Below are 23,048 nucleotides of genomic sequence, written 5' to 3'. Positions count from 1 at the left end.
TTAAATACTTAGATTTGGAACCACCGGCTGTCTGAGTTGAAATCCCTCCTATACCAATTCTTAGCTGTGTGCTTCTTGCACATGTTGTCTTAAAATTATCCTTAAGCATTCTATGGTTTTAATGTTATTATAAATATTGGTTTTGATTTTACCTTTAATCGTTCATTGCTACGAAATAAAAACCTTTGTTGTTTCAGTTTTCTCCTCTGTTAAAGAGGGATAACAACGGTACCTATTGCCAGGATTCCCGGCAGGTGTTAAAGGAATTCACGTACCTGAAGTGTCAGTATCGGGTGTCTCTCATTCATCTCATATTAAAATGGTTTATGCACTTGGTTTAAAAATTGAAGTTGGTTTACCGACCAAAACTCAGCTGTGAGTGTTGCTCTTTGTACAAGTAAAAAGAACAACGATCTGGGAATGGTCTATTTGAGTATGTGATAGGGAAACGGCCTTAGTCTTTTTTTTTTTTTAATTATTTTCATTAACTTATAATGTATTATTTGCTCCAGGGGTACAGGTCTGTGAATCGTCAGGCTTACACACTTCACAGCACTCACCACATCACATACCCTTCCCAATGTCCATCACCCAACCGCCCAGCCTTAGTCTTTAGGTGTGGTATGCTGGGTATCTAAACACAATAGTGGGTAGGCCCTTAAATGAGTTGGGGAAAAAGGAATTGACTCTTGCTTTTTTCCCCTTTGTTATCATCATTATCATCATTATCATCACTGGTTACTCAGAGGTACCTTTTCTTACTGGATTAAAAGAAGGCCGCTCCTCATTCCACATTTGTAGATAAAGTAGATATATATTTTGCTCTTTATAATAAGGGTTATTTACTTGGCAAAGCTACCCACAGTGGTATAAATGTTACTTACAGCTCGTGCTCACTGCGTAACTGAAACACTATTAGGAGTCTCTGTTACTGTGTGATTATACAACTCATTTTGAAATTACGTTTTGGCCACTTCTCCCTAGTGGTTGTTGCTATCATTCAAAATAATTCTTTCTAGACCATGTAAGCACTCAACTTAAAAACAAGATAGATTGTTTCACTGGAACTTGATTTCTGGTTGATGGTAATTATTAAGACTGAGCTTATGTTTGTCAACCTCTATAAATATAAGCTTACAAGATATTAAGATATTAAGCCTCTACCCTTCTAAACTAAGCGGAGATGTTAAGTTGGTAAGATTTCATCCTTCCAAATTGAACTAAGCAGCCTGACATGATGCCACAGTGATGTGTTTGGCAAGGAAAAAAGGTAAATTTTAGGGACAGCAACTTAATGGCCGAAGTATTCATCAGTCTTTTCCCCCCCAACTAGACATTTTGTTGTACTCAAGGCAACTTTCTGGCTCATGTGTTCCTTGGTCACGAGTTGGCAACTTCTGGAGGACGTGGCAGTTCTTCTTAGCTGGATGGGAACTTCTGAGCACACGTAAAACCACAGCAGGTGTCCGAAAGATGCAGGCTTTGACTGTGAACCTTAAGAGATCCAGCCACAGAAAATATGAGGGCAGCTCGAGGGAGCTGGCCTCACAAAGCTCAGAGAACCATCTTTGGTTCTTTAGGTCTTCCCCTTTGAATTGCTAATGGTACGAGAAGCCTTATACGTGCTCCATCTCCTGGACTCTAGGCTCTGAATTCCCTCACCAATTACTTCACTTTGAAGTAAACTCTTGCCTTTCTTGTCTCTTCTGGTAGGCACTAGTATTTATGTGTCTAGCTGGTGCATGAACAAAGACATAGCCCAAGCTTTCATACCCATGTGACCCCCAAATGGGTCACTGGTATATTTTCTTCCTTGGAGTATATTTTCTCTGACGTTCTGTTACCTACCTCAAGGGTGTTTCACCCAACAAAGATGGGGAAAACAGGGAAACAAACCTATCAGTTGTAGGCTAGCAAAATTCTTGGGAGTCTGAAGGCTTATGGAAGGTGTGTGAGAAATTGTTACTTCCCACATCATTTGGAAAGAATTGGCACCAGAAGGATCCTCAGAGAGAAGGATCCCCAGGGATCATTTATCCCAATCACCAGCACAGTGCAGCCTTTCCAGGAGGGAGCAGTCTACGAGGCGGGTGGTTAGCTGCTTTCCACTGGGATGCTCAGTCGGGAGGCGATGTCCCATAAGAAAAGCAGCTTTTCCCCAAGTTGCAGGAAAGCTTCTGAGGAGATCAAAATGAATCTGCTCCTTTCTAACTGTCACCTCATTGGTCGAACTGAAATAACCGCCCCCCCCAACAAAAAGTCTAAAGGCTCCTCTCGTAGTCATACAATAGCTTTCTAAATGCTGGAAAACAACCATCAAAGTCCTATAATCTTTTCTTCTCTAGACTAAACATCCTGTGGTCCTTCAAAATTTCTATAAAGCTTGGTTTCCCGGTCACTCACCAATCTCGTCTCCCTCTTCTGTAGGCCGTTTTATCAAAGAGGACCTTCTCAGAGTGTTGTGTCTACTTCCTACAGGGTCTAGTCAGTGGGAACACTGTCTCCTTTGGGCTGCCTGTCATAGGCCAATGCGTCTGCATTTGCAGGTACATCAGATGACAAGATGTCACTGTGCCTGCTTAGAGCCCAGGGCCCAGTAAGCATTTTTAGGATATTAAGTGAAGGTTTGGGCTAATGAAAAAGCCTGCAGGATTTTTTTTTTTTTTTTTTTAGTGTGAAAATGACAGTTTGCTCTTAGCTGTACTTAAGCTATTGAATTTTTGAAACTAAATGCAGGATTTTTGTTCATTCCTATTAATTTCAACTTGGTTTCAGCACGAAGTTCCTAATTATTATCACCACTATTTCTATCATTCCATATGTTAGCTTTTCATTTCTCACTCCCAACTTTGTGTTTTCCAGATATGTAATAGGCACGTCTTACTTCTTTTTAACTGTCATTTATAATGGAGTAGAAAAAGAGAGGGCCAAGGTGAGGTCTTTATTGTAAGTAATTGGATATCATGTTATATACACTGTCTATCCCTTTCCAAAATTATTTCCAACTAGGTGGTAGAGTTCCTTTAAGGGCAGGCATGATGTCATAGTCTTCTCAGATGCGCAACAGTGACAACAGCTTACTAGTCCTAAGTAAATACCTGCCATGTAAATTACCCAGGCCATGCTAGTTTCATCTCATATGAAAGCAAATAAACTCTGGGCTAAAATAAGGCAAGAGGCATTACAGGATGCATTCACTGGAGTCTGGTTCAAATTCAGGGACTTGTTACAATCCTCTCTGAAACTATTTAGTAAATGTCTAATTTCATATATTGGTATCTACTTTACTAGGTGGATCTTTGTAAAAACAGATTTTAAACAGTCTTTTTATTGGCTGGCCATGGTAAAAAAGACCCCCCAAAGCTAATACAGTTCCTGTATACAAAATTCAGTTATATGATAAATGAATAATGTCAGATTATATGGAACCCTCAGGAGAGCCCTCACATAATTCAACCCCAGGACCCCTCTGACTTGGTCCCTTGGTACGTTTCAGGTCAGACTGGGCTCCGTGGACTTGCCAAAGTCCAGATCCATATCACTGATGTAAAGTTGGTAACACAAGCTGGTCTTTGAACAGAAGAAGCAGGGATGCTCTTTTTATTGCTTTTAAAAACCATCCTCCAACTCCCTTTTAAAGAGTAGGCAATAAAATAAACTTTGACTTCCAACAGATCATAGCTTAAATTGAACCTAGGTTCAATTTGATCAAGATGACACTTCAGTGGAGAAGGCCTATGGGGCCCAAAATAGATGGACCACCATGAGTCAGACAGCACGCACCAACATTACTCAATACGTTATAGGAAAGTATCGTCTCCTGGAGAATCCTTTAGGTATGAAGCTGTTTCCCAGAGTTCCAGATTTCCCAGATCAAAAAGAAACAAGATATGCTTGTCCAATACCTTCTGCTGAGGAGGAACGAGTTTATTAAAAAAATGTTTTGAAAAACCTATAGGTCAAGGGGACCCAGTGAGTTGTAAGAGTGATCATGGCTGTGAAAGGTTTGGAATGCCAAGGTGTCGGGTTCATCCCCAGTAGGGACCAAAGGGGGTTAAGAGAGAAAAAGACACCGTATACCGCTGTCCAAACAAATCCCTTCTCCAACACTTACTAGCTGCTTTACCTTACTACAAAACCTTTGCAGCATTCCGTTTTCTTGTCTGCGACATGATGAGGTAGTAACATAATGGTTCCTACCTTAGAGCATTGCTGTGAGCAAGGATGGGGACCATCCATTTAAAATGCTTGTTACACAGCCCAGCACATTCAGACACCACACTGCTGACTGTTGCTACGGTTCTGGTTACACTTCGGTGCTATCTGGTTGGACAGGACTGCCTGGAAGGCTAAGGGATGGGGCCTCTGAAGGCCTTGGAGAACTGAGAACACACTTGGCAGAGGACAGAATATTGCCCTGCTGGGGCAAGCCTAGGTGGAAAGATCCAAATACGTCTCTAAATATTACCCAGCCTAGAAGTCTGCAACAGCGGAGGCAGGTGATGTCATGGACAGAAGTGGGCTTGGAGTCTGACAGATTCAAGTCTGAATCCTTGCTTTTGAACCAACTTGCTATAAGATTTTGGAAAAATCATTTAATCCTTCCCAGCTGGGGTTTCCTCACTTATAAAATGACATTAATGCCAAACCCTGTCATTGTGAGGATTAAATGAGTCAGGCCATATCAATGTCTAGACAAAAGGCTCCCACAGAATTCTTTTGTTTTTTTTTAAGTGTTTTTTTTTTTTTTTTTTTAGATTTTATTTACTTATTTGCCAAAAATAGAGAGCACGAGCAGGGCAAGCAGAAGGAGAGGGAGAAGCAGGCTCCCCACTGAGAAAGGAGCCAGATGTGGGGCTCAATCTAACGACCCTGGGATCATGACCTAAACCAAAGGCAGACACTCAACCAATAGACACGCCACAACCAACTCAGCCACCCAGGTGTCCCGCTTCACAGAATTCTTAAAAGCCTAAAGTTCTGCTTGGTCCCTGAGGCCATAGCAGGGTGGAGGAGGTTGGATTTTAGGAATAGCTTCTAATCCCAGTCTTGACCAAGACAGTAGTGCCTCTTATTTTATGTCGTTTATTTTTCAAGATTTATTTATTTATTTATTTTGGCGGGGGGGGAGAGAGAGAGAGAGAAAACACTCATGAACATGGGGTGGGGGAGGGGCAGCAGGGGAGAAAGAGCACAGACCCTGACTCAAGGCTTGATCTCAGACCCTGAGATCATAACATGAGCTGAAATCAAGAGTCAGGTGCTGAACAGACTAAGCCACCCAGGAGCCCCTATTTTATGTATATTTTAATTTTTCTTTTTTTTAATGTTGGTGTTCTTTGGAAGATTTTGTCTTCCCAGTATTTTGTTGCCTGTTGTTCATGAGAAGTTTGAAAGCCACTGGCCTGCCAAATGGTATTTACCTAGTAAGATTTCAAGTTTTGCAAGTTTAAAAAAATTTTTTTTAATTAATATGTATTTTTAATTTTTTTATTTAGAGAGAGAGAGTGCTCACGTGAGTAGGGATGGGCAGAGAGAGAAGGAGAGAGAATCTTAAGCAGACTCCTTGCTCAGCATGGAGCCGGACGTGGGGCTCAACTGATCTCATGATCCTGAGATCATGACTTGAGCCAAAATTGAGTCAGACGCTTAACTGACTGAGTCTCCAAGTTTCGCAAGACTGAAATGAGAATCCATAAAATGCTTAGCACAGTGATTGTTATGTAGTGAGTACTTACATAAATACTACACATTTTTTTTCTTATTCTTTTGGTAAGTGTTTGGCTAACCTGATGCCTAGAATGATCACACACCTGATTTATTTAGGACAGTCCTGGTTCACTCTTGTCGTCCTGTGTAACTATTAATAGAGCCACCCTTCACTTCCAGAGGGTGCCTTGCTATGGATGGTAAGTTTTTTGTTCACCCTAATTCTGCCCTGTCCCATGTCATGGAAGAAAGTCATTCCCCCTCACTATACAAGTGGTGTTGGCTGCAAGGCTCTGATTTCTCGGTGACCACAGAATATGAACACAATATTTGGTGAGGCCAGAGAGGATTCAGATATACCGCTCTTCTAGAAGTGTCAGATATCTCCTATCACATTAGCCTGACCAAATGCAAAAAAAATCAGTGTCTTCTGTCGCCATGCCGGGAAGCACGTAGCTTTGTCAGCTGGGGGTGGACTCACATTAGAAGGAAAAGAAATGTAGTTTTTTCCTTTCGCTACTTGGGAGGGTGTGTTGAAAAAAGCCCTCCAGATGCCCAGGAGAGAGATTTGGTTTTTAACATGTTAAAATTGTGACCTTTTGTGACTATTAACTCACACATACAGACAGCAACAGCCTTTCCTGCTGCCCCGCCCAGCCCATATCCGGTCTAATCAGTAGACAGAAGAAATTCTACAGCGGTGACTCACTTCTGGGCTAACAATGGAACTTACGCTCCTTGGCTTTTTATTATTTTTGAATCTGGAATTCTTTTGGTAAAGTTTGGTACAGTAAATTTAGAACAAAAGGTGTGGATGTTAATGTGCCTCATGGGTAAAGCTTCGACAGCTTGGGCGTGAGTCAAGCCAGGCTAATGTCTGCCGCTGAAACTCAGGTGTCTTGAGCAAAGGTTTTCCCCAGTTCTTTATATAGATGTCATATGAAAGAGGGAGAATTTAAACATAAGTGTTCTGACTCATTGTGACCAGGTACTCTGAACACAGACACTTTCTCTGGAATAGCTGTGTTCCACAGTATTTATAAGGCATAAAACCAGACAGATCCAATGATAATCCAATCATAATTCACTACTCTAACATATTTTGCATTCCATTTTTTCCCCTGAAAATTTTCTTCTGAACACCCAGGTTAACACTCAATTAACTCCAAGTTGAGAAGAAGGAAAAGGTTGTCCCGGCAACCACTTGGAAGATTCATTTGGCATAATCTGTTTTATAAGAGGACCTCTTGTTATGGTCTCAGGAACTGTGATGTCAAGCAAATAAGCCCATACCAATTTCTGGGGCTCTATTCTTAAGTTTCCTTAAAAGAACGAAATGAAAATGTTTAATTTCTGATCTTCAAATGAGATCTTTGGAATTCACTAATTAAGGGGATCTTTGCAATGAGTTGGGAATGCAGGGAGATATGGATAAATGTTAAGGGTAGAGCTGATAAAAATTATACCAACAGGTGGAAATTTTAGCTTTGGAATTATTTTAAACAAGTGTTGGAAACAAAGAATACTTTGGGGACACACATTAGCACATTAGCCTAGAAAACTGATGGCTTACATATGCCTCCTCTTGGATTGTTATAGTTAAAAAAAAGAGAGAGAAAAATCATCACACTGGAGTGATTAATCAAAACATTTAAACAATGATATGACGCACATTGGAAGCATTTTTCTATCCTGTCTGGGAAGCCACAAGCAAGGTCTTTGGATGTAATTCCAATTTAGGCCTCCAAGGTAAGGATGTACAAAGACAACAGCAGATTTCACCAGTGACTCTCTAGAAGGAGGATTAGACAGATTGTTTCCTGTTTCTGGGGAAGAAAAAAAAAAAAAAAGAAAGAAAAAAGCCTTGGGACTGCATAGTATTTTATGTGCTTCACTTCCCAAATTCTGTTTTCAAGTTCTTCCAGGGTCTAAAGGTGCCAAGCAAGATTAAAAGAAATTTGATGGGAAGAAATTGTCTGAGGTCAACCTCCCAGGGAATGCATTCCTTTCATCCCTGCCTAGATGTCTTCTGATGGCCACATATTGTTCTTTAGTCATTCTCTATATGCCTGGAAGGCATATTTTGAGTTTCCTGGGCCACTTTATTATGATGGATTATTATTATTTTTTGAAGGGACAGGTGTGTCTTTCTGTCGCTATTTTATACTGCACAACCCTGGCACACAGAAGCCTAAATGATTCTTTTGTAGCAGGAGCTAAATATGGTAAAAGCTCATTGGTTTTGCTTTAACACCAACAAGGGTTATTAGTTAGATGGGATAGTCATAACAATGTCGTGATGTTTAAGATTAAGAGATTTAAGGAGCTCCCGGGTGGTGCAGTTGCTAAGTATCCTAGGTTCTTGGTTTCAGCTCAGGTCGTGATCTCAGGGTCATGAGATCGAGCCCCCCAGTTGGGCTCCATGTTCAGTGCAGAGTCTGCTTGAGACTCTCTCTCCCTCTCATTCTGCCCCTCCCTGCTGTGTGCTTTCTCTCTCTAAAATAAATAAATTTAAAAAAGAAAAGATTAGAAGATTTAAGCCAGGTATGAAAGGTCTCAGTAATAAAACATGATTACACTGGGTTCAGTTTAGTGGCAATGTTCTAGGTCCTTTTTTTTTTTTTTTTCACCATAATTCTTGAAAACTGTTGACCTATGTATGTATGGTAACCTTCCATTAATAGGAAAACATGATTGAACAAAAATATCCCTTTTTGTCATGCTGGCCAATAGAAAGTTCATTGTATTTATCATATTTAGCTATTAATAATAGTCTAAGCTGAAACCACCAGAGATAGGCCATTTTCCCTGGTTTATACAGCAACTAGTTCAGGGTCATTGTCAAAGGCAGGGCTAGAATGGGAACCTCCTCTCAAACTGTATGTAACCGAATTCAGTCTCCTACTTCAGAAAACAACAGTGTTTTGGGAACCAAACAAATTCAGAATTCAGCCAATATCATTAGAGCAAAACTGGAAGTTCAGTTCAGAATGTCTAAAGAACCCCCAAAGAGTCAAAATTCATTATGTGAATTTGGGCACATCATTCTGTCCTTTTAGACATAGGATTCCCCCTGAAGAATGAGAGACTTGTATGATATTCCACCAGATATCCCCCCCACCCTTTTTTAAAGATTTTATTTATTTATTTGACAGAGAGACACAGTGAGAGGAGGAACACAAGCAGGGGGACTAGGAGAGGGAAAGCAGGCTTCCCGCTGAGCAGGGAGCCTAATGCAGGGCTCGATCCCAGGACACAGGAATCATGACCTGAGCTGAAGGCAGATGCTAACAAGTGAGCCACCCAGGTGCCCCTCAACCAGAGATCTCTTTTAAACCATCCCTTTCCTAGTATGTGTCTGGCAAGTGCTTTGGTTGTCTGTTATTGCCATTCCATTGTTCTCTACAGAAATAAAGTTCAAAGACTCAAAGAACACAATAGCTGAGAGAGGTTTTAGAGAGTCAGATGATCACTTCCCAATCACTGAAGCCCAAGATGGAAAATGCATCTTATTGGAGGGGTCCTCAAATCCACCTGTGCTCCTAGCCTTATCAGTAGACCAAATAAATACACACACATCACTAATTTTCAAATGCACGTAGGTACTGTTTTGAATCACAGAATGAAAGTTAATTTATAAGCGTTAATGGCTTCAAAATACAGTTATCAAGTTGAAGTCCATAAAATATTATACTCTTAAAAAAGGGGGTCCTCATACCAGAATAGGTTGGGCAACCACAGATATGCCCCATTTCTCCTTTTACATATGTAGACAGTAGACCTAGAATGGAGTCACACATGGACTTAAGGCACAGCCAGGATTAGCACCAAGCTTTTTGACCTCTGGTCCAGCGACCTCCAGTACCTCGTACTCTAGTGGCTGCTTGCTTCCTAGTCCCACCAGCCAGCTGCTTGGTCCCAACTGCCTGCTACCTACTTCATCTTTTAATTAAAAATGAAAGCTATGGGAATGAAGGAATGATCCTTTAATGCACTTCTAAATAAAACACTTGTGGGTGCCTTGCACTGAATTTGAACTCCTACTTGGAAAAAAAGAAATCCTAATTTAGTTCAAAATATGCTCAAAAGTATTATTAAAAAGAGAATCACAGACTTGTGGATCTACAGTGAGAACTGTAGCCTCTATTAATAGAAGTTGCCCTAAAGCCAATAAAAATAACATGTTGCCAGAGAATGAGGAATCCACCAAATGGCCTTGTCATTGTTGTTACAGTGGAAACATCTATTCAGCGTAATACTCATCTCTAAACCAGACCATCTGAATTTATTGCTAAAATGCAGATTTGTGATCTGAGTAAAAATTGTCTGCTTTTGTCATGTTGAATAACAGTAATCGGGCATTGTAATTTATTATTATTATTATTTGGAATCAGGTTTTTTAAAGATTTTATTTTTTATTTGACAGAGACACAGCGAGAGGGCACACAAGCAGGGGGAGTGGGAGAGGGAGGGAGTGGGAAGCTTCCCACTGAGCGGGGAGCCCAATGTGGGGCTTGATCCCAGAGTCCTGGGATCGTGACCTGAGCTGAAGGCAGATGTTTAATGACTGATGCACCCAGGTGCCCCAAGGAATCCATCCTTTTATGCTGAGGTGCCTGATGCATGCACAGTAATAAGCATTTAGGAAACGTTTGTTGAATGAATGCATGCACACATGATTCAGGAGCACTGCTCTAAGCAGAGACGTTGGGTGCCCCCTCCACAGGACACACGACACAGGAATCAGACCAATATACAAACACTCATCCTAAAAACATCCCACCTCAGGGTCAGCTGGGTCAAACACTCATCCTAAAAACATCTCACCTCAGGGTCAGCTGTGATGGGCTGGGTCACACTACCCCCTTCCCCATGCTAAGAAGGACCTTGCCCTTGGGTTAATGCTCTGCTGTCACTATCTTGAAATTCTTAATAACTTTTTTTAACAGGAGCCCCACATTTTCATATTGCAGTTGGCCCTAGTAGCTCATCTCACCCAAGGAATTCTTGTTAGAGCTCTTCTGCTTCCTCTCCATCTTCTGCTTCCTCTCCCCTCACCATCCCACTGCCCTCAGCTCTCTACCAGTCCTTGCAGAGTCTCAGGTGTGCACAACTTTGGGGCCCTCTCTCCAAGTCCCCTTTGTCAAAACCCAAGTTCTGAATGTATTCCTAATGCATGGAGTTTCATTCGCTCTAGCCTCCCCACTCTAACCGGAAGGGACAGATCACCTTGTTTAGACTAAAGAGTTAACAGCTGAGAAAGTGTAAGGTGTTACCTTCACCTTCTATCTCCACGTTCACTGAACTTTAAACAAGAATGATTCTTTTCGTCAAGGACTGGCTCTCTAATAGCCGTATTTCAGACATTCGCCACACACAGATATTTTAGGCACCCTCCATAGACAGATATTTTGGGATGAGGCATCTTGCTATGTTCCTCAAATGATATTCTTAAGGCAACTGCTGACAGTACCACTCTGTCTCTTCATGAAATAGCTCTCATTCATACTTGACATTATTTTCTAAAAATTACGGTATCATTGCATTTTTTTTAATTGGCAAAGCGTTCACAAAAAGATATGTCTGTCAAGCAGTTTTGCGATAAACATATTTGGAAAGACTGTTTACTTTCATCTGTGATGACCACACTCTTTGGGTTAGAAATTGGAAGCCCTAGGTTCCAAAGAGGTCTCCTTTGCCAGCTTTTTAGCTACATGATCTTGGACAAGTTCCTTGACGATCCTAAATTCTTTGTTTCCTTATTTAAAACAAACAGAGCCAAAGAACACCTCTGTTCCTACTTTTGGGTTCATTTTGGGAGTTAAATGAGACTTGTGAGATATGTGCTTTAAAGGCCATGGCAGGGAGGCCATGATTATGAAATCAACTTCCAAGTGTCAATACTGCATTCTGGAATGTCCGAAGACAGATCCAGGACTGAAGGCGAGGGTGATCACAGGGACTAGGGCTGGGGACAAGGTCTAAAGAACTAATGAAGAATGAATAAGTTACAAGAGCAGAGAGGTGGGCGATCAGATTTTCTGGGGCCTGTTTTCTTTTACTGGCATGAGTTGAGGATATGGTCAAAGGCAGCAATCACCTACAAATTGGAATTTTCACAGTGAAATAGGACAGGAAAAAAAAATTAGAAACTGAAGCAAGAGGCAAGAAGCCTGGGGGAAAAGAAGTTGGATGAGGTGAAGGAAAGGAGGAAGTGTTTCTGTCTTGCTTTTCATAATAACTAGGGGGAGTGCATAGCAGAAGGCAGAGACCAAAAAAAAAAAAAAAAAATCTGTGTTGATCCCGTGAAGGCAGGCAGGCAGGCAAAGGAAAGCCGTCTCAAGGAAGGCTTTAAAGAGAGGATCCACTTCATAAACAACAGAAGCAGCTGCTCAGAAAGAATGTATGTAGAAGAGATGTTGATTAATGACTCAGTGAAAATGATTTCCAGACACGTCTTGGCAGTAATTCAAATCCAGGGGGGTAGGGAGCCGTCAGATCAGCAGAGAAGTTTTGATATGTTTTCGAGATCCTATCGGGAATAAAAAGACAAGCCTTGTGGGGGAGACCTTGGTGGTGATGGAAGGCCAAGGCTAAAATATCTGACAGTTTGCTTTAGGAAGGAAGGAGCCGATAGAGGAGGCATTGTGATATGGTTTAAAAAATGTATTTGTGATTCCATTCAGAGCTAGAGGACAATCTGGCAGACCTGACAGGGGAATGTGGCTGGGAAGGGGAAGCCAAGGGGGACGTCAGGCTGTAAGAGCAGGTGGGGGAGGTGGGAGATGCGGGGAGGGTGAACAGGCAAGATTGAAGAATTAAAAAGCCAAAAAAAAAAAAAAAAAAGAGCAAACCAAACCCATTTTTTCCCTAGGTGTTGCTCCAAATAGGGTCAGGGATGTTGTTGGTCATCCGGGTTCGGGGTGAGACTAGACCATGGAGGAGCCTGGTGCTCGTGGAGTTTCAGCACTCACTATAAGAGAGCAGGGCGCAGGGGTATGGACCAAAGTCCCCGAGAAGTTTGGGGTCCTGTGCAGGAGGCTTGTGTATGGAAGCACAAAGAGGAGATCGAGGTCACTGTGGGAGCAGGTCCAGGCTGACTTGGTGCGGTCCTTTACCCTCTGATGCAAGCCCCACTTCCAGGTGAAGGGAGGCCCCACATCTGGAGTGAAAATCCAGACTCTATTCCAGCAGGACAGAAAGACAGTTCTGGATGGAAGGACACTAGGACAGTAATTGCAGGAGAAGGAGAAGAGATCACTGGAGGTGATCTTATGTACAGAAAGAAAATATTTTTGGAAGCAGTTACATGTGGCATATGGAAAGGGGAGAAGTGGGAGAGGTAGAGAGAGTATTAGAAACACGGGCTGAGCATTCTACTAAGTACGTCCTGGAGGTAATCTCATCTCTCTACTGCCATAGCCCCGAGATGTACATGTAAGAATACATATTGCTTCCAGTTTATAGACGCATGTTTAGGTTTCTTGCTACATATATCGAAAAAAAAACAGTGGGTAAACTTGACCACATGTTTACTGTGTGCCAGTAATTTATAGATTATCTCTTCCTCCTTACAACAATAGCAAGTAGATACAAGTATGACTTCCATCTTCCAGCCAAGAAAGCCTGGACATGGGGGTGTCTTAGAACTTGCTGAAGTCCACACAACCAGGAAAGGGAAGCCGCCATGAGGCTCACCCAGGCCCTGTGTTCCCAGAGACCACTGGGGTAACTATGGCAATGAACAGCTGCTGCGAAGCCAGTCAAAACTGAGAGAAAAAGAGACAGAAGATACACCGACAAAGACTTAGAAGCCATTCCTGAAGAAGAGAAAAGACAGCAGGGCCAAGGAAAGGAAGACCTCATCTGGACAGAGGGATTTGAAAGTTTAATTTTTAGAGATAGGAGAAAATGTGTTGGTAATTTTAATAACAATGAAGACAATAAAAACACGGTACACATTAACTGAAGGTTTACTATGTGACAGATCCTGTTCTAAGTGGCATATATGAAAGAATAGAGATGAACAGAATTTTTAGACCAATCCTGTGTCTCTTTTATTGAAACCCCAAGATGTAGCACATAGTAGGTGCTCAATAAATATTTGTTGGACGAATCTTTAAGGGTAACCATCTACACTTTTTAGAATCTTTGGGCTCCAGGGCTGAAGTCCAAAAGACTCAGCTCCCATGGCCTCCTTGTTTTCTTACTCCATAGCATTTATCTGTGTCTGAAATTATCCTGCTTTCTTCTTTCCTTTTTTATTATCTGTCTGTCTGTCTCTCTGCATAAGCATGTAAACCCTGGGAGAGCCAAGACTCACTCATTTTGTTCAGTGCTATACTTGTAGCGTCCAGAACAATGCTTTAGGCATAGGAGGCAATTAATAACCATTTGCTGCATGAATGAAAGAAGAGAACCCACTATTCCAGCCTTTCCAAAAAACTCCTGAATTGCAGAGCAGAGAGGCTGGCTGCCCAGTAATGAGGATGCGGCATCTTTTCCTGTGCCTGTTTTCAAAGAGCATCTGTTTACTTTCTATACCACTGACTCAACTGAGAGGCTTAGTTGTGGAGGAGGGAAGACGAGAAGTTTCTGGTTTGCTTTGTTTTCAGCACAGATAAACACAGATCATCACAAAGATGATCGAACCATCTCTGTATGAAAACAACTCTTCCATCTCACACCCATTAGGATGGCTACCATTAAACAACAACAACAAACGTGAAATAACAAGTGTTGGCAAAGGTGTAGAGGACTTGGAACCCTTGTGCCCTACTGTGGAAGGCAGCATGGCAGTTCCTCAAAAAATTAGAGAGAATTCCTATATGATCCAGCAATCTCGTTTCTGGGTACGTATCTAAAAGGATCTCGACCGCTATTTGTATGCCCACATGCATGATGGGATTATCCACCATAGCCAAAAGGTGGAAGCAACCAAGTTATCTACTGATGGATGAAGGGATTAAAAAAATATGATCTATACACAAATGGAATATTATTCAGCCTTAAAAAGTACGGACAGTCTGACACATGCCACCACATGGACGAATCTTGAAGATATTATGTGAAGGAAAATCCCAGGGTCCTGGGGGCCCAAGGGAATAGGAAGTTGTTTAAAGGGAACAGAGCTTTGCCAGATGAAAGGAGCTCTGGAGACTGGCTGCACAACACTTGAAAATACTTAACACCACTAAACTAAACTGTACTGTTAAAAATGGTTAAGATAGTAAATTTTTTTATGTGCATCTTTCCCAATTAAAAGAAGTAGATTAAAAAAAAAAGATGACTCTTGTTAGTGTGACATATGCCTCATTTTATACACTCAAGATCCTAAAGTGAATGATTCAGCGAAGTCATACGAAATTGCAGAGTAAATAAGAAGGAAGAGGGTGTAAGACAAAGAAGGAACAGTATCACCATAAATAACCTGTATTAGAGATGAGGAGGGATTAAACATAAGCTTTTGGTTTTGTACTCTTTTTTTTTTTTTAAAGATTTTATTTATTTACTTGAGAGAGAGAGCATGTGTACATGAGTGGAGTTGGGGGAGGGCAGAGCGGGAGGGAGAAGCATCCTCCTTGCCGAGCAGGGAGCCTGATGCGGGGCTCGATCCCAGGACCCTGAGACCATGACCTGAGCTGAAGGCTGACGCTTAACAGACTGAGCCACCCAGGTGCTCCTGGTTTTGCATTTTTGATGGTCAGTGTTGCAAATAACACTTTCTTTAATGGCTTTTTAATGTAAGATATACCTCAGCATTTTACACAGATCTCTCTAGAGATTTAAGACTGGAGCCTGCGAGGGTTGTGAAGTCAGGCTGATCGGATCATGGCGCTCTTATGTGACATCTCTGGCCCCAGTCCTGCAGACACTCACCTGTCCACACGAAGCTGGCAGACGATGCTTAGCGCATCGACAACTCCTTCTTCTTTCAACTGTCGACAGCCAATGGATGTAGCAATAAAACACCCCGTTCTACCTATCCCTGCACTGGAAAGAAAAGACAAAGAATAAAAAGGTGGAGGAAAAGTAGAAAACATAGAATATATTATTTTATTTATTTATTTAGGTTTTTGAAAAATTTTTTTAATTTTTATTTATTTTTAAAATTTCTTTTCAGTGTTCCAAAATTCATTGGGTTTTTGAAAATTTTAATTCCAGTATGATATTCATCTCCGGGGCACAAGATAGAGATTGGACAATTCCATACAACACCCAGTGCTCCTCGCGACCAGTGTACTCCTTAACCCCCATCGCTTATCTCACCCACCTCCCCCCATTGCCTTCCCAAGAGAAAAGATAGTCTTTCAAAAGGGTACATCTAATTCTGAAACAGCAAGCCAGGCTTAGCAACAATGACAAAAGCTCTCAGGCCCAGATGACACACCTGGCCCAGAGCAGCACTTAAAGTCATTGAGTTACTAGCAGAGAGAGTTGGGTGGAGGGAGAAAAGAGAAAAAGCCACTGTAATTATTCCACAAAGAATAATGCAGACCTGAATTTAGGGAAGGTATAGGCACTAGAAAGGAGGAGATAGACTTAGACACATCACAAATGTGAATCTGGGGGACGGGAAGAAAGGTACTGCCTATGAGACAAAGGGAAAATTCTAGAAGAAGGGCTGATTTGGGTGCGGGGCAGGTTGTTTTTGGATATACCGATGTTGAAGATTCCACTGAGGGACTGAAGATTCAGCTGGGTTTGGGAGAAGGATGTGGCCAGAGGCACAAGCTTCTGAGTCATTTATATCCAGGTGATAGTTGAATAGAAACGTTATCCTATCCATCCAGGAGTCCTGGAGGGGTTTGCTCATTCATCTGCCCTAGATGGTAAGTCATCACCCTAACAAGCCCTTTAACTCTCCCTCCCCATCCCTCCTCCCTCTCCCTCTCCTCCCACCCCTTAGCAATTTCAACTACTAATAGCCTATATGCAAATTTCTCTCAAATTTCCATCTAAATTCCCTAAGTTTCTTCTAAACTCTAGATTAGCATTCTATCTCTTAGCTGGAACTCTTGATGTTACTATTTTGCACTGGCTTCAATTCAATGTATCTAAATTCAGTGTATCTGAAACAGAATTAATTATCTTTTCCCTCAATGGCATTACCAGTTAGCCACAAGTTTTCCAGCCTAGGAATCTTGGAGCCATCTCCAACATCTCCCCCCTTTCACCTCCCACATCCAATCTGTTACCAATTCTTGTATTTTCCACCTCTACTGAAGCTTCTGGGATCCATGCTTTCTTTTCTATAAACTGTGCTCACGTTTTCGACATCTCCTTACTTCATGGTTAGCAGTGATCTCATTATGGTTGCCAAGTCTTGAGTCTCTTCCTGGACTAATTCACGATATACACAGCTGCTAGGTTCATCTTTCTAAAATAGGGATCTGATCATATTACTCTCTACTCAAAGACTGTAGATGCCTCCCAGTAGTTATGGGTAGTGTCTGAGCTCTCCTCTATGCTGTCCCTGACCTTGCATAATACGAATGGGACTAACTTTCAAGCTTTTGGTCTTTCTACTGTCCTCCTTGTATCCTTTGTGCCATTTTTGTCATCTACATGAATCACTGCAAAAAATGGCTTTTATTTTCCAACTTTCCTTTCTGTGTTAATGATATTCCTTCCGTCAGAAACTCTCTCATTACCAGCCTTTAAAACCACAAACATTGGTCATTTTTTAAGATCTTGCTCGACATTATTCCAACTCTTAGAAGCTTTCTTCAGTCCTCATGATTTGAATTAATAGTTTCCTTCTCGGCGCTCAAATAGCATTTGTTTCTTCTATCTGGCACTTGTTTCTTTTCTTTCTTTCTTTTTCTTTTCTTTTTTTTAAAAGATTTTATGTATTCATTTGAGAGACAGAGAGAGAGCACAAACAGGGGAAGAGGTAGAGAGAAAAGCAGACTCTCCACCTCGCCGAGCATGAGCTGATGGGGGGCTCGATCCAGGGACCTGGAGTTCAGGACCTGAGCCGAAGGCAGATGTTTAACCATCTGAGCCACCCAGGCATCCCTTTGCACTTGTTTCTTACTGAATGTGAGTGCAGAGGAATTCAGAGATGGAAAGGGTCCCTTTTAGTTGAAGAGTCTATAAAGAGTTTGTTTCACTAAAAAGATAGGATTTGAACTGTACCCTAAATGACAGGCATTTTGGTCATCGTGAATGAGAGGGAATATTGCATGTATGAGAACGGTGTAAAGAAAGAATTGCTGTAGAGCAGGATATGTGATGTGCAGTAGTGACTAGACTGGCCTGGCCTGAAGAGAAAGTTACCTTAGAGAAATGGTGGGAAACAAGACTGGGCAAGCACACTGGGGCCTAAAAGGATCTTATAGGGAAAGCTAAGAGGTTTGGACTTCGTCCTCTAAAAAATTTGTGCTTTTATTTTTGCTGTTGTTGTTGTTGAGAATTTGATAAAACTTAGGACTTCAATGACCCCTGTAGTTATCCATAGGCCCAGGGTTAAGATCTTTTGCTCTAGGCAATGGGGTGCCATCGAGAAGTGCTGAGGAGGAATTCCAAATGATGAAGGAGAATTTTGGAAACATCAGTCAAGAGAAGTGGATGGGGTAGCCTGTGCTGGGGGTGGGGCACGGGGAAGTGGGGTGTGTTTGTGCAATTAGCCGACTACTTCTTAAATACATGGATGAGGTCATTAGGGCCTGAACTTGGGTGGTTGGACAGGAAGTGATGATTATGGGAGAAGCTTTGAAGGGAAAGCCAATCTGGTGACTGATTAGATACTGAGGCTGGAGTTGAGAGAAGGGCCAAAGATAACTGTCAACATTAGATGTTGAGTGCTTGGAAAAAAGCTGCTCTTATTCTTAGAAATAGTCATCAGCAGGGGAACTGGTTTTATAGGGGAAACAGCTCGTTCATTTTAGATATCCTGAGTGTTTTATGATTTTGGGTGGAGGACAGTTCCAGCCCTAAAACATGCTCCATTAGGCTGTCTTTCCTCACCCCCAGGCAAAGTTTAGGATAAGGCCTAATGCTAGAAACTGGATAATGACTCTTTTGGATATAAAGATACACAGTGAATTTTACTCTTAATTAAACCACAAAGGTTCAAGGAAGAGGAGGCTAAAGTTACAATGTTAATTATATTTTATTTGTTACAAATATCACCAAAAGCTATCTTGCAAGGCTTATGAGTTTAAACAAAGCAACATAAATTACTTTGACAAAGTACAAAGAATAAATAAATGACTGGTTATGTAAATTACTTTAAAGTGATTTGCTTTCGTTTGGGCACACTAAAAGGAAAAGGGGAAGGAGGTATTGGTTATGAGAGGAGAGTTTTAAGCTAGATGTTAAGGAAGGGACTCACCTTGGACATCTGTGGCTTTTATCTGCCTAACCTCCAATACCCCACTTTCTGGTAACTACACTTTGTTCTCCTTTTGGTGAATTATCATTTACCCACTTCCCCCTTCATAAATTTATTTCCACTTTTTTTTTTTTTTTAAACGAAATCACTTTCAAAGTAGCTGACTGGTTTTTACCATGTTTGATATAATAATACGTGTTCTCAAGATACCATCTCAAGATACCATTCAAGTATGGTTCAATAAAAAAGCCATTCACAATTTTTTAAAAACGTGCCATTCCTCCCATCAAAGAGCCTGAGGAGACTAAACAAATTGATGTATGTTTCAAGGTCGAGGGCTGAAAAAAGTCTCCTGTTCCCTGAGCCATTGATGTAAAAGTGCTGTTTTCTCTACTGTGTTATTGTTGTTTGCTGAAATGACCTGATACTACCAGACTTCATTTCTATAATGTACCATCTCAATCAAAAATCAAATATGAGGAAGTGAGCCAATTTCAGTAAATATTGAATTTACCAACAGAGTCACAACCAGGAAGCACCACCCAGCCTCCACCCATTCGATGGCTTTACGGAGGATGGACTGTTGCTTAGGCAGGAAGGACAGCTCATCCCTTACCTGCAGTGGACGACCACAGGCCCCCGGCCCGTGGAAGCAAGTCTGTCTTCTTCGACATCCAGCATGAGCTGTAGAAGAGGTTGAGCACTGTCTGGAGTCTTGTGATCGGGCCATGAGGTGTACCAGTAATGCTTCACATGCTGGGTGTGACTTCCTTGCTGAAAATAGCAAGAGCCACCAAATGCCTCATTTACTTGTGGAACTAAAAGTCATCCAAACCACAATACTGAATGCCTTCTATCACTCCCAGCTTGCTGGCAACTTACTTCTGGATGGAAAAAAGACATCTAGGAAATTGCTGAAGTGCCCTTTTCTACCTTGAGAAAACATGACTTTACATACAATGAGATCTTGCCTCTATTCAATGAGAAATGGATATTTACAACTGAAAAGACATGTGAAACCTACACTATCTATACGTTTGTGATTTATTGTAATAAACAGAACGGCTGTCGCAAAGGAAGCCAAGAGGGAATTGGAATACGGTGTGCTTCCTGCTCTTTGAACATTCTTGACAAGTGATGATAAACATATGAACCCACCTAGGAACACTTGATTTTATACTTGGCCCCGACACTTGACTTTTTACATTCATCCCAAATTGCAGTTTATAGCAGCCATGAGGAGTCCCAGGAATAAAGGAGCTATAAGGAAGGGGTCACTAAATGAGACAAGCTTTGAGGGAGGGTCCATGAACATCACCAAGTAACCCGGTGCCCAGTGTGGGGGGCCCGACACGGAGTAGGCACTCGAGGGTATGTGTTGAAAAGGGTGCTTTCCTATCTCGAATTGCCTTCTAAAACCCTCAGTGAAGCTCTGCCTCTCCTCTCTGTGATGCTTCTGTTCCAGCAGTGAGGCTCTAGACGGGGTTGAGATCTTTGAGATGATTGTTCTCTAGAAGCAAAAATAATACCATGGCAATGTTCCTCAAATCTGCTGCCCGTGATTTCAATAAGATAACTTTTGTATGATGTAATGTGGTCTGGGGAAAGTCCCCATAAATTACTGTAACTCCATGTTTGGGAAGATCTCATCAACACTTCAGGCTTGTCTTGCCTCCCACAGCCACCCACAAACACAGATTTTCTCTTTCACGGTTTCTAGGCCTTACTAAAAGCTGCTTAAACCAAAGGCACGTTAAAAAACAACAATAACAACAACCAAAAAACAACACCCCCCCCCCAATTGTGGTAAAATCTCCAGTATAAACCTTTAGTTAAAGGCATTTCAAAGGTTAAATCAGGAATGTTTTGCTTATAGAAATTAGAAGATCACAACATCCTACTTAGTGAATTTCCTTAATGCCTGCTTGTATTAAATTAATTATTCCACATACTGAGAGTAGCTGACGACAAAGAAATACATGAGGGGATGATTATCATTTCTCTTTGATCTTGACATTATTTTTTTAAATTGAATCTGTAGTACTTCTTAAGATAAATAATTTCAGAGGAGAAATGTAATCCTGTCATATGATCCACTTTGTAGATAGCGACAGCTACATAATCTTACCTTTAAGACAAGGTTTCGAACAGTGTAGTTGTCACATTCATTTACATTGATGACCAGAACCTCAACTTTCCCATATATTCCTCTCTTTTCTGGCCAGTAAAGCACACATTTCTGGAAGAGGAGAAAAAAAGAACACAGCAGATAGTAATGATTTCACTGGTCTTTGAGTACTTTTCATTGAAGTATCTCAATAGTTTTTATTTAATTAATTCTAAAAATATCAAGTATTGATTTTACAAGGCTAGAAATGTACTAAAAACCACTGAATTATACATATTAAACAACTGACTTTTATAGTATGTAAATTATATCTCAATAACATTTTAAAAATGAAGTATCAATTTTTACATGTGCCTGTCAAACACTATTGCTACTAACCCCATACAAAATGGGGGGAAAACTTCCCCAAAATCTGAAATGAATAATCTTCGACAAAACAGGAAAAAATATTCAGTGGAAAAAAGACAGTCTCTTCAATAAATGGTGCTGGGAAAATTGGACAGCTATATGTGGAAGAATGAAACTCAACCATTCTCTTATGCCACACACAAAGATAAACTCGAAATGGATAAAAGACCGCAATGTGAGACAGAAATCCATCAAAATTCTAGAGGTGAACATAAGCAGTAACCTCTTCGACATTGTCTACTGCAACTTCTTTCAAGATATATCTCCAAAGGCAAAGGAAACAAAATGAACTTTTGGGACTTCGTTAAGATCAAAAGCTTCTGCATAGCAAAGGAAACAGTCAACAAAACAAAGAGGAAACCCATGGAATGGGAGAAGATATTTGCAAATGACACTACAGACAAGGGGCTGATATCCAAGATCTACAAAGAACATCTTAAACGCAACACACACAAAACAGATAATCACGTCAAAAAATGGGCAGAAGACATGAACAGACACTGCCAAAATTAACAAGACAGTAAACAACAGGTGTTGGAGAAGATGTGGAGAAAGGGGAACCCTCTTACACTGTTGGTGGGAATGCAAGTTGGTGCAGCCACTTTGGAAAAGTGTGGGGACTCTTTAAGAAATTAAAAACAGAGCTACCCTATGACCCTGCAATTGCACTACTGGGTTTTTACCCCAAAGATACTGATATAGTGAAAAGAAGGGCCATATGTACCCCAGTGTTCGTAGCAGCAATGGCCACAGTCACCAAACTGTGGAAAGAACCAAGATGCCTTCAACAGATGAATGGATAAAGAAGATGTGGTCCATATATACTATGGAGTATTATGCCTCCATCAGAAAGGATGAATACCCAACTTTTGTATCAACATGGACGGGACTGGAAGAGATTATGCTGAGTGAAATAAGTCAAGCAGAGAGAGTCAATTTTCATATGGTTTCACTTACTTGTGGAGCATAAGGAATAACACAGAGGACACTGGGAGATGGAGAGGAGAAGTGAGTTGGGGGAAATTGGAGGGGGAGAAGAACCATGAAAGGAACTCTGAGAAACAAACTGAGGGTTTTGGAGGGGAGAGGGAGTGGGAGGTTGGGTGAGCCTGGTGGTGGGTATTATGGAGGGCCCGTATTGCATGGAACACTGGGTGTGGTGCATAAACAATGAATTTTGGAACATTGAAAAAAATTTAAATTAAATTAAAAAAAAAAAAAGAAAAAGAAAAGAAAAAAAAAACCTGAAATGAGGAACTAAAGTGAGAATTAAGAATTAAGAAATTAAAAAAATCCAAGTATTAGACTTTATAATATAATAGAATAAGAGGAATTGTCTTCACAATGATTGGGCCAAGTCACATTTCCCTGCTCCATCCAGTTGAAACATCTAATAAATCTGTAATGTGTTAGATGCCACAGAACGAAGGTTCCCTAGTAGGTAAAGAGGATGTAATGACCATT

General features: G+C 41.1%; 1 protein-coding gene across 3 annotated transcripts in view; it reads right to left on the bottom strand.

Annotated features, from left to right (window-relative positions):
- PTPRR (protein tyrosine phosphatase receptor type R) overlaps nt 1–23,048 on the bottom strand; it is a 235,446-nt gene that overhangs the window by 922 nt on the left and 211,476 nt on the right. For all 3 annotated transcript variants that reach the window (XM_032854799.1, XM_032854800.1, XM_032854801.1), the window contains 3 exons: nt 21,177–21,287; nt 19,665–19,822; nt 15,589–15,702 (listed from right to left, as the gene is read on the bottom strand). In XM_032854799.1, the coding sequence (XP_032710690.1) occupies nt 15,589–15,702; nt 19,665–19,822; nt 21,177–21,287 (383 nt within the window). The remainder of the gene's footprint in view (nt 1–15,588; nt 15,703–19,664; nt 19,823–21,176; nt 21,288–23,048) is intronic.

The sequence above is a fragment of the Lontra canadensis genome, unplaced genomic scaffold (assembly GCF_010015895.1).
Source record: "Lontra canadensis isolate GAN:19392208 unplaced genomic scaffold, GSC_riverotter_1.0 scaffold9, whole genome shotgun sequence".
Lineage (NCBI taxonomy): Eukaryota > Metazoa > Chordata > Mammalia > Carnivora > Mustelidae > Lontra > Lontra canadensis.
The sequence above is the reverse complement of the archived record's forward strand: the minus strand, read 5'-3'. Positions and strand labels throughout refer to the sequence as shown.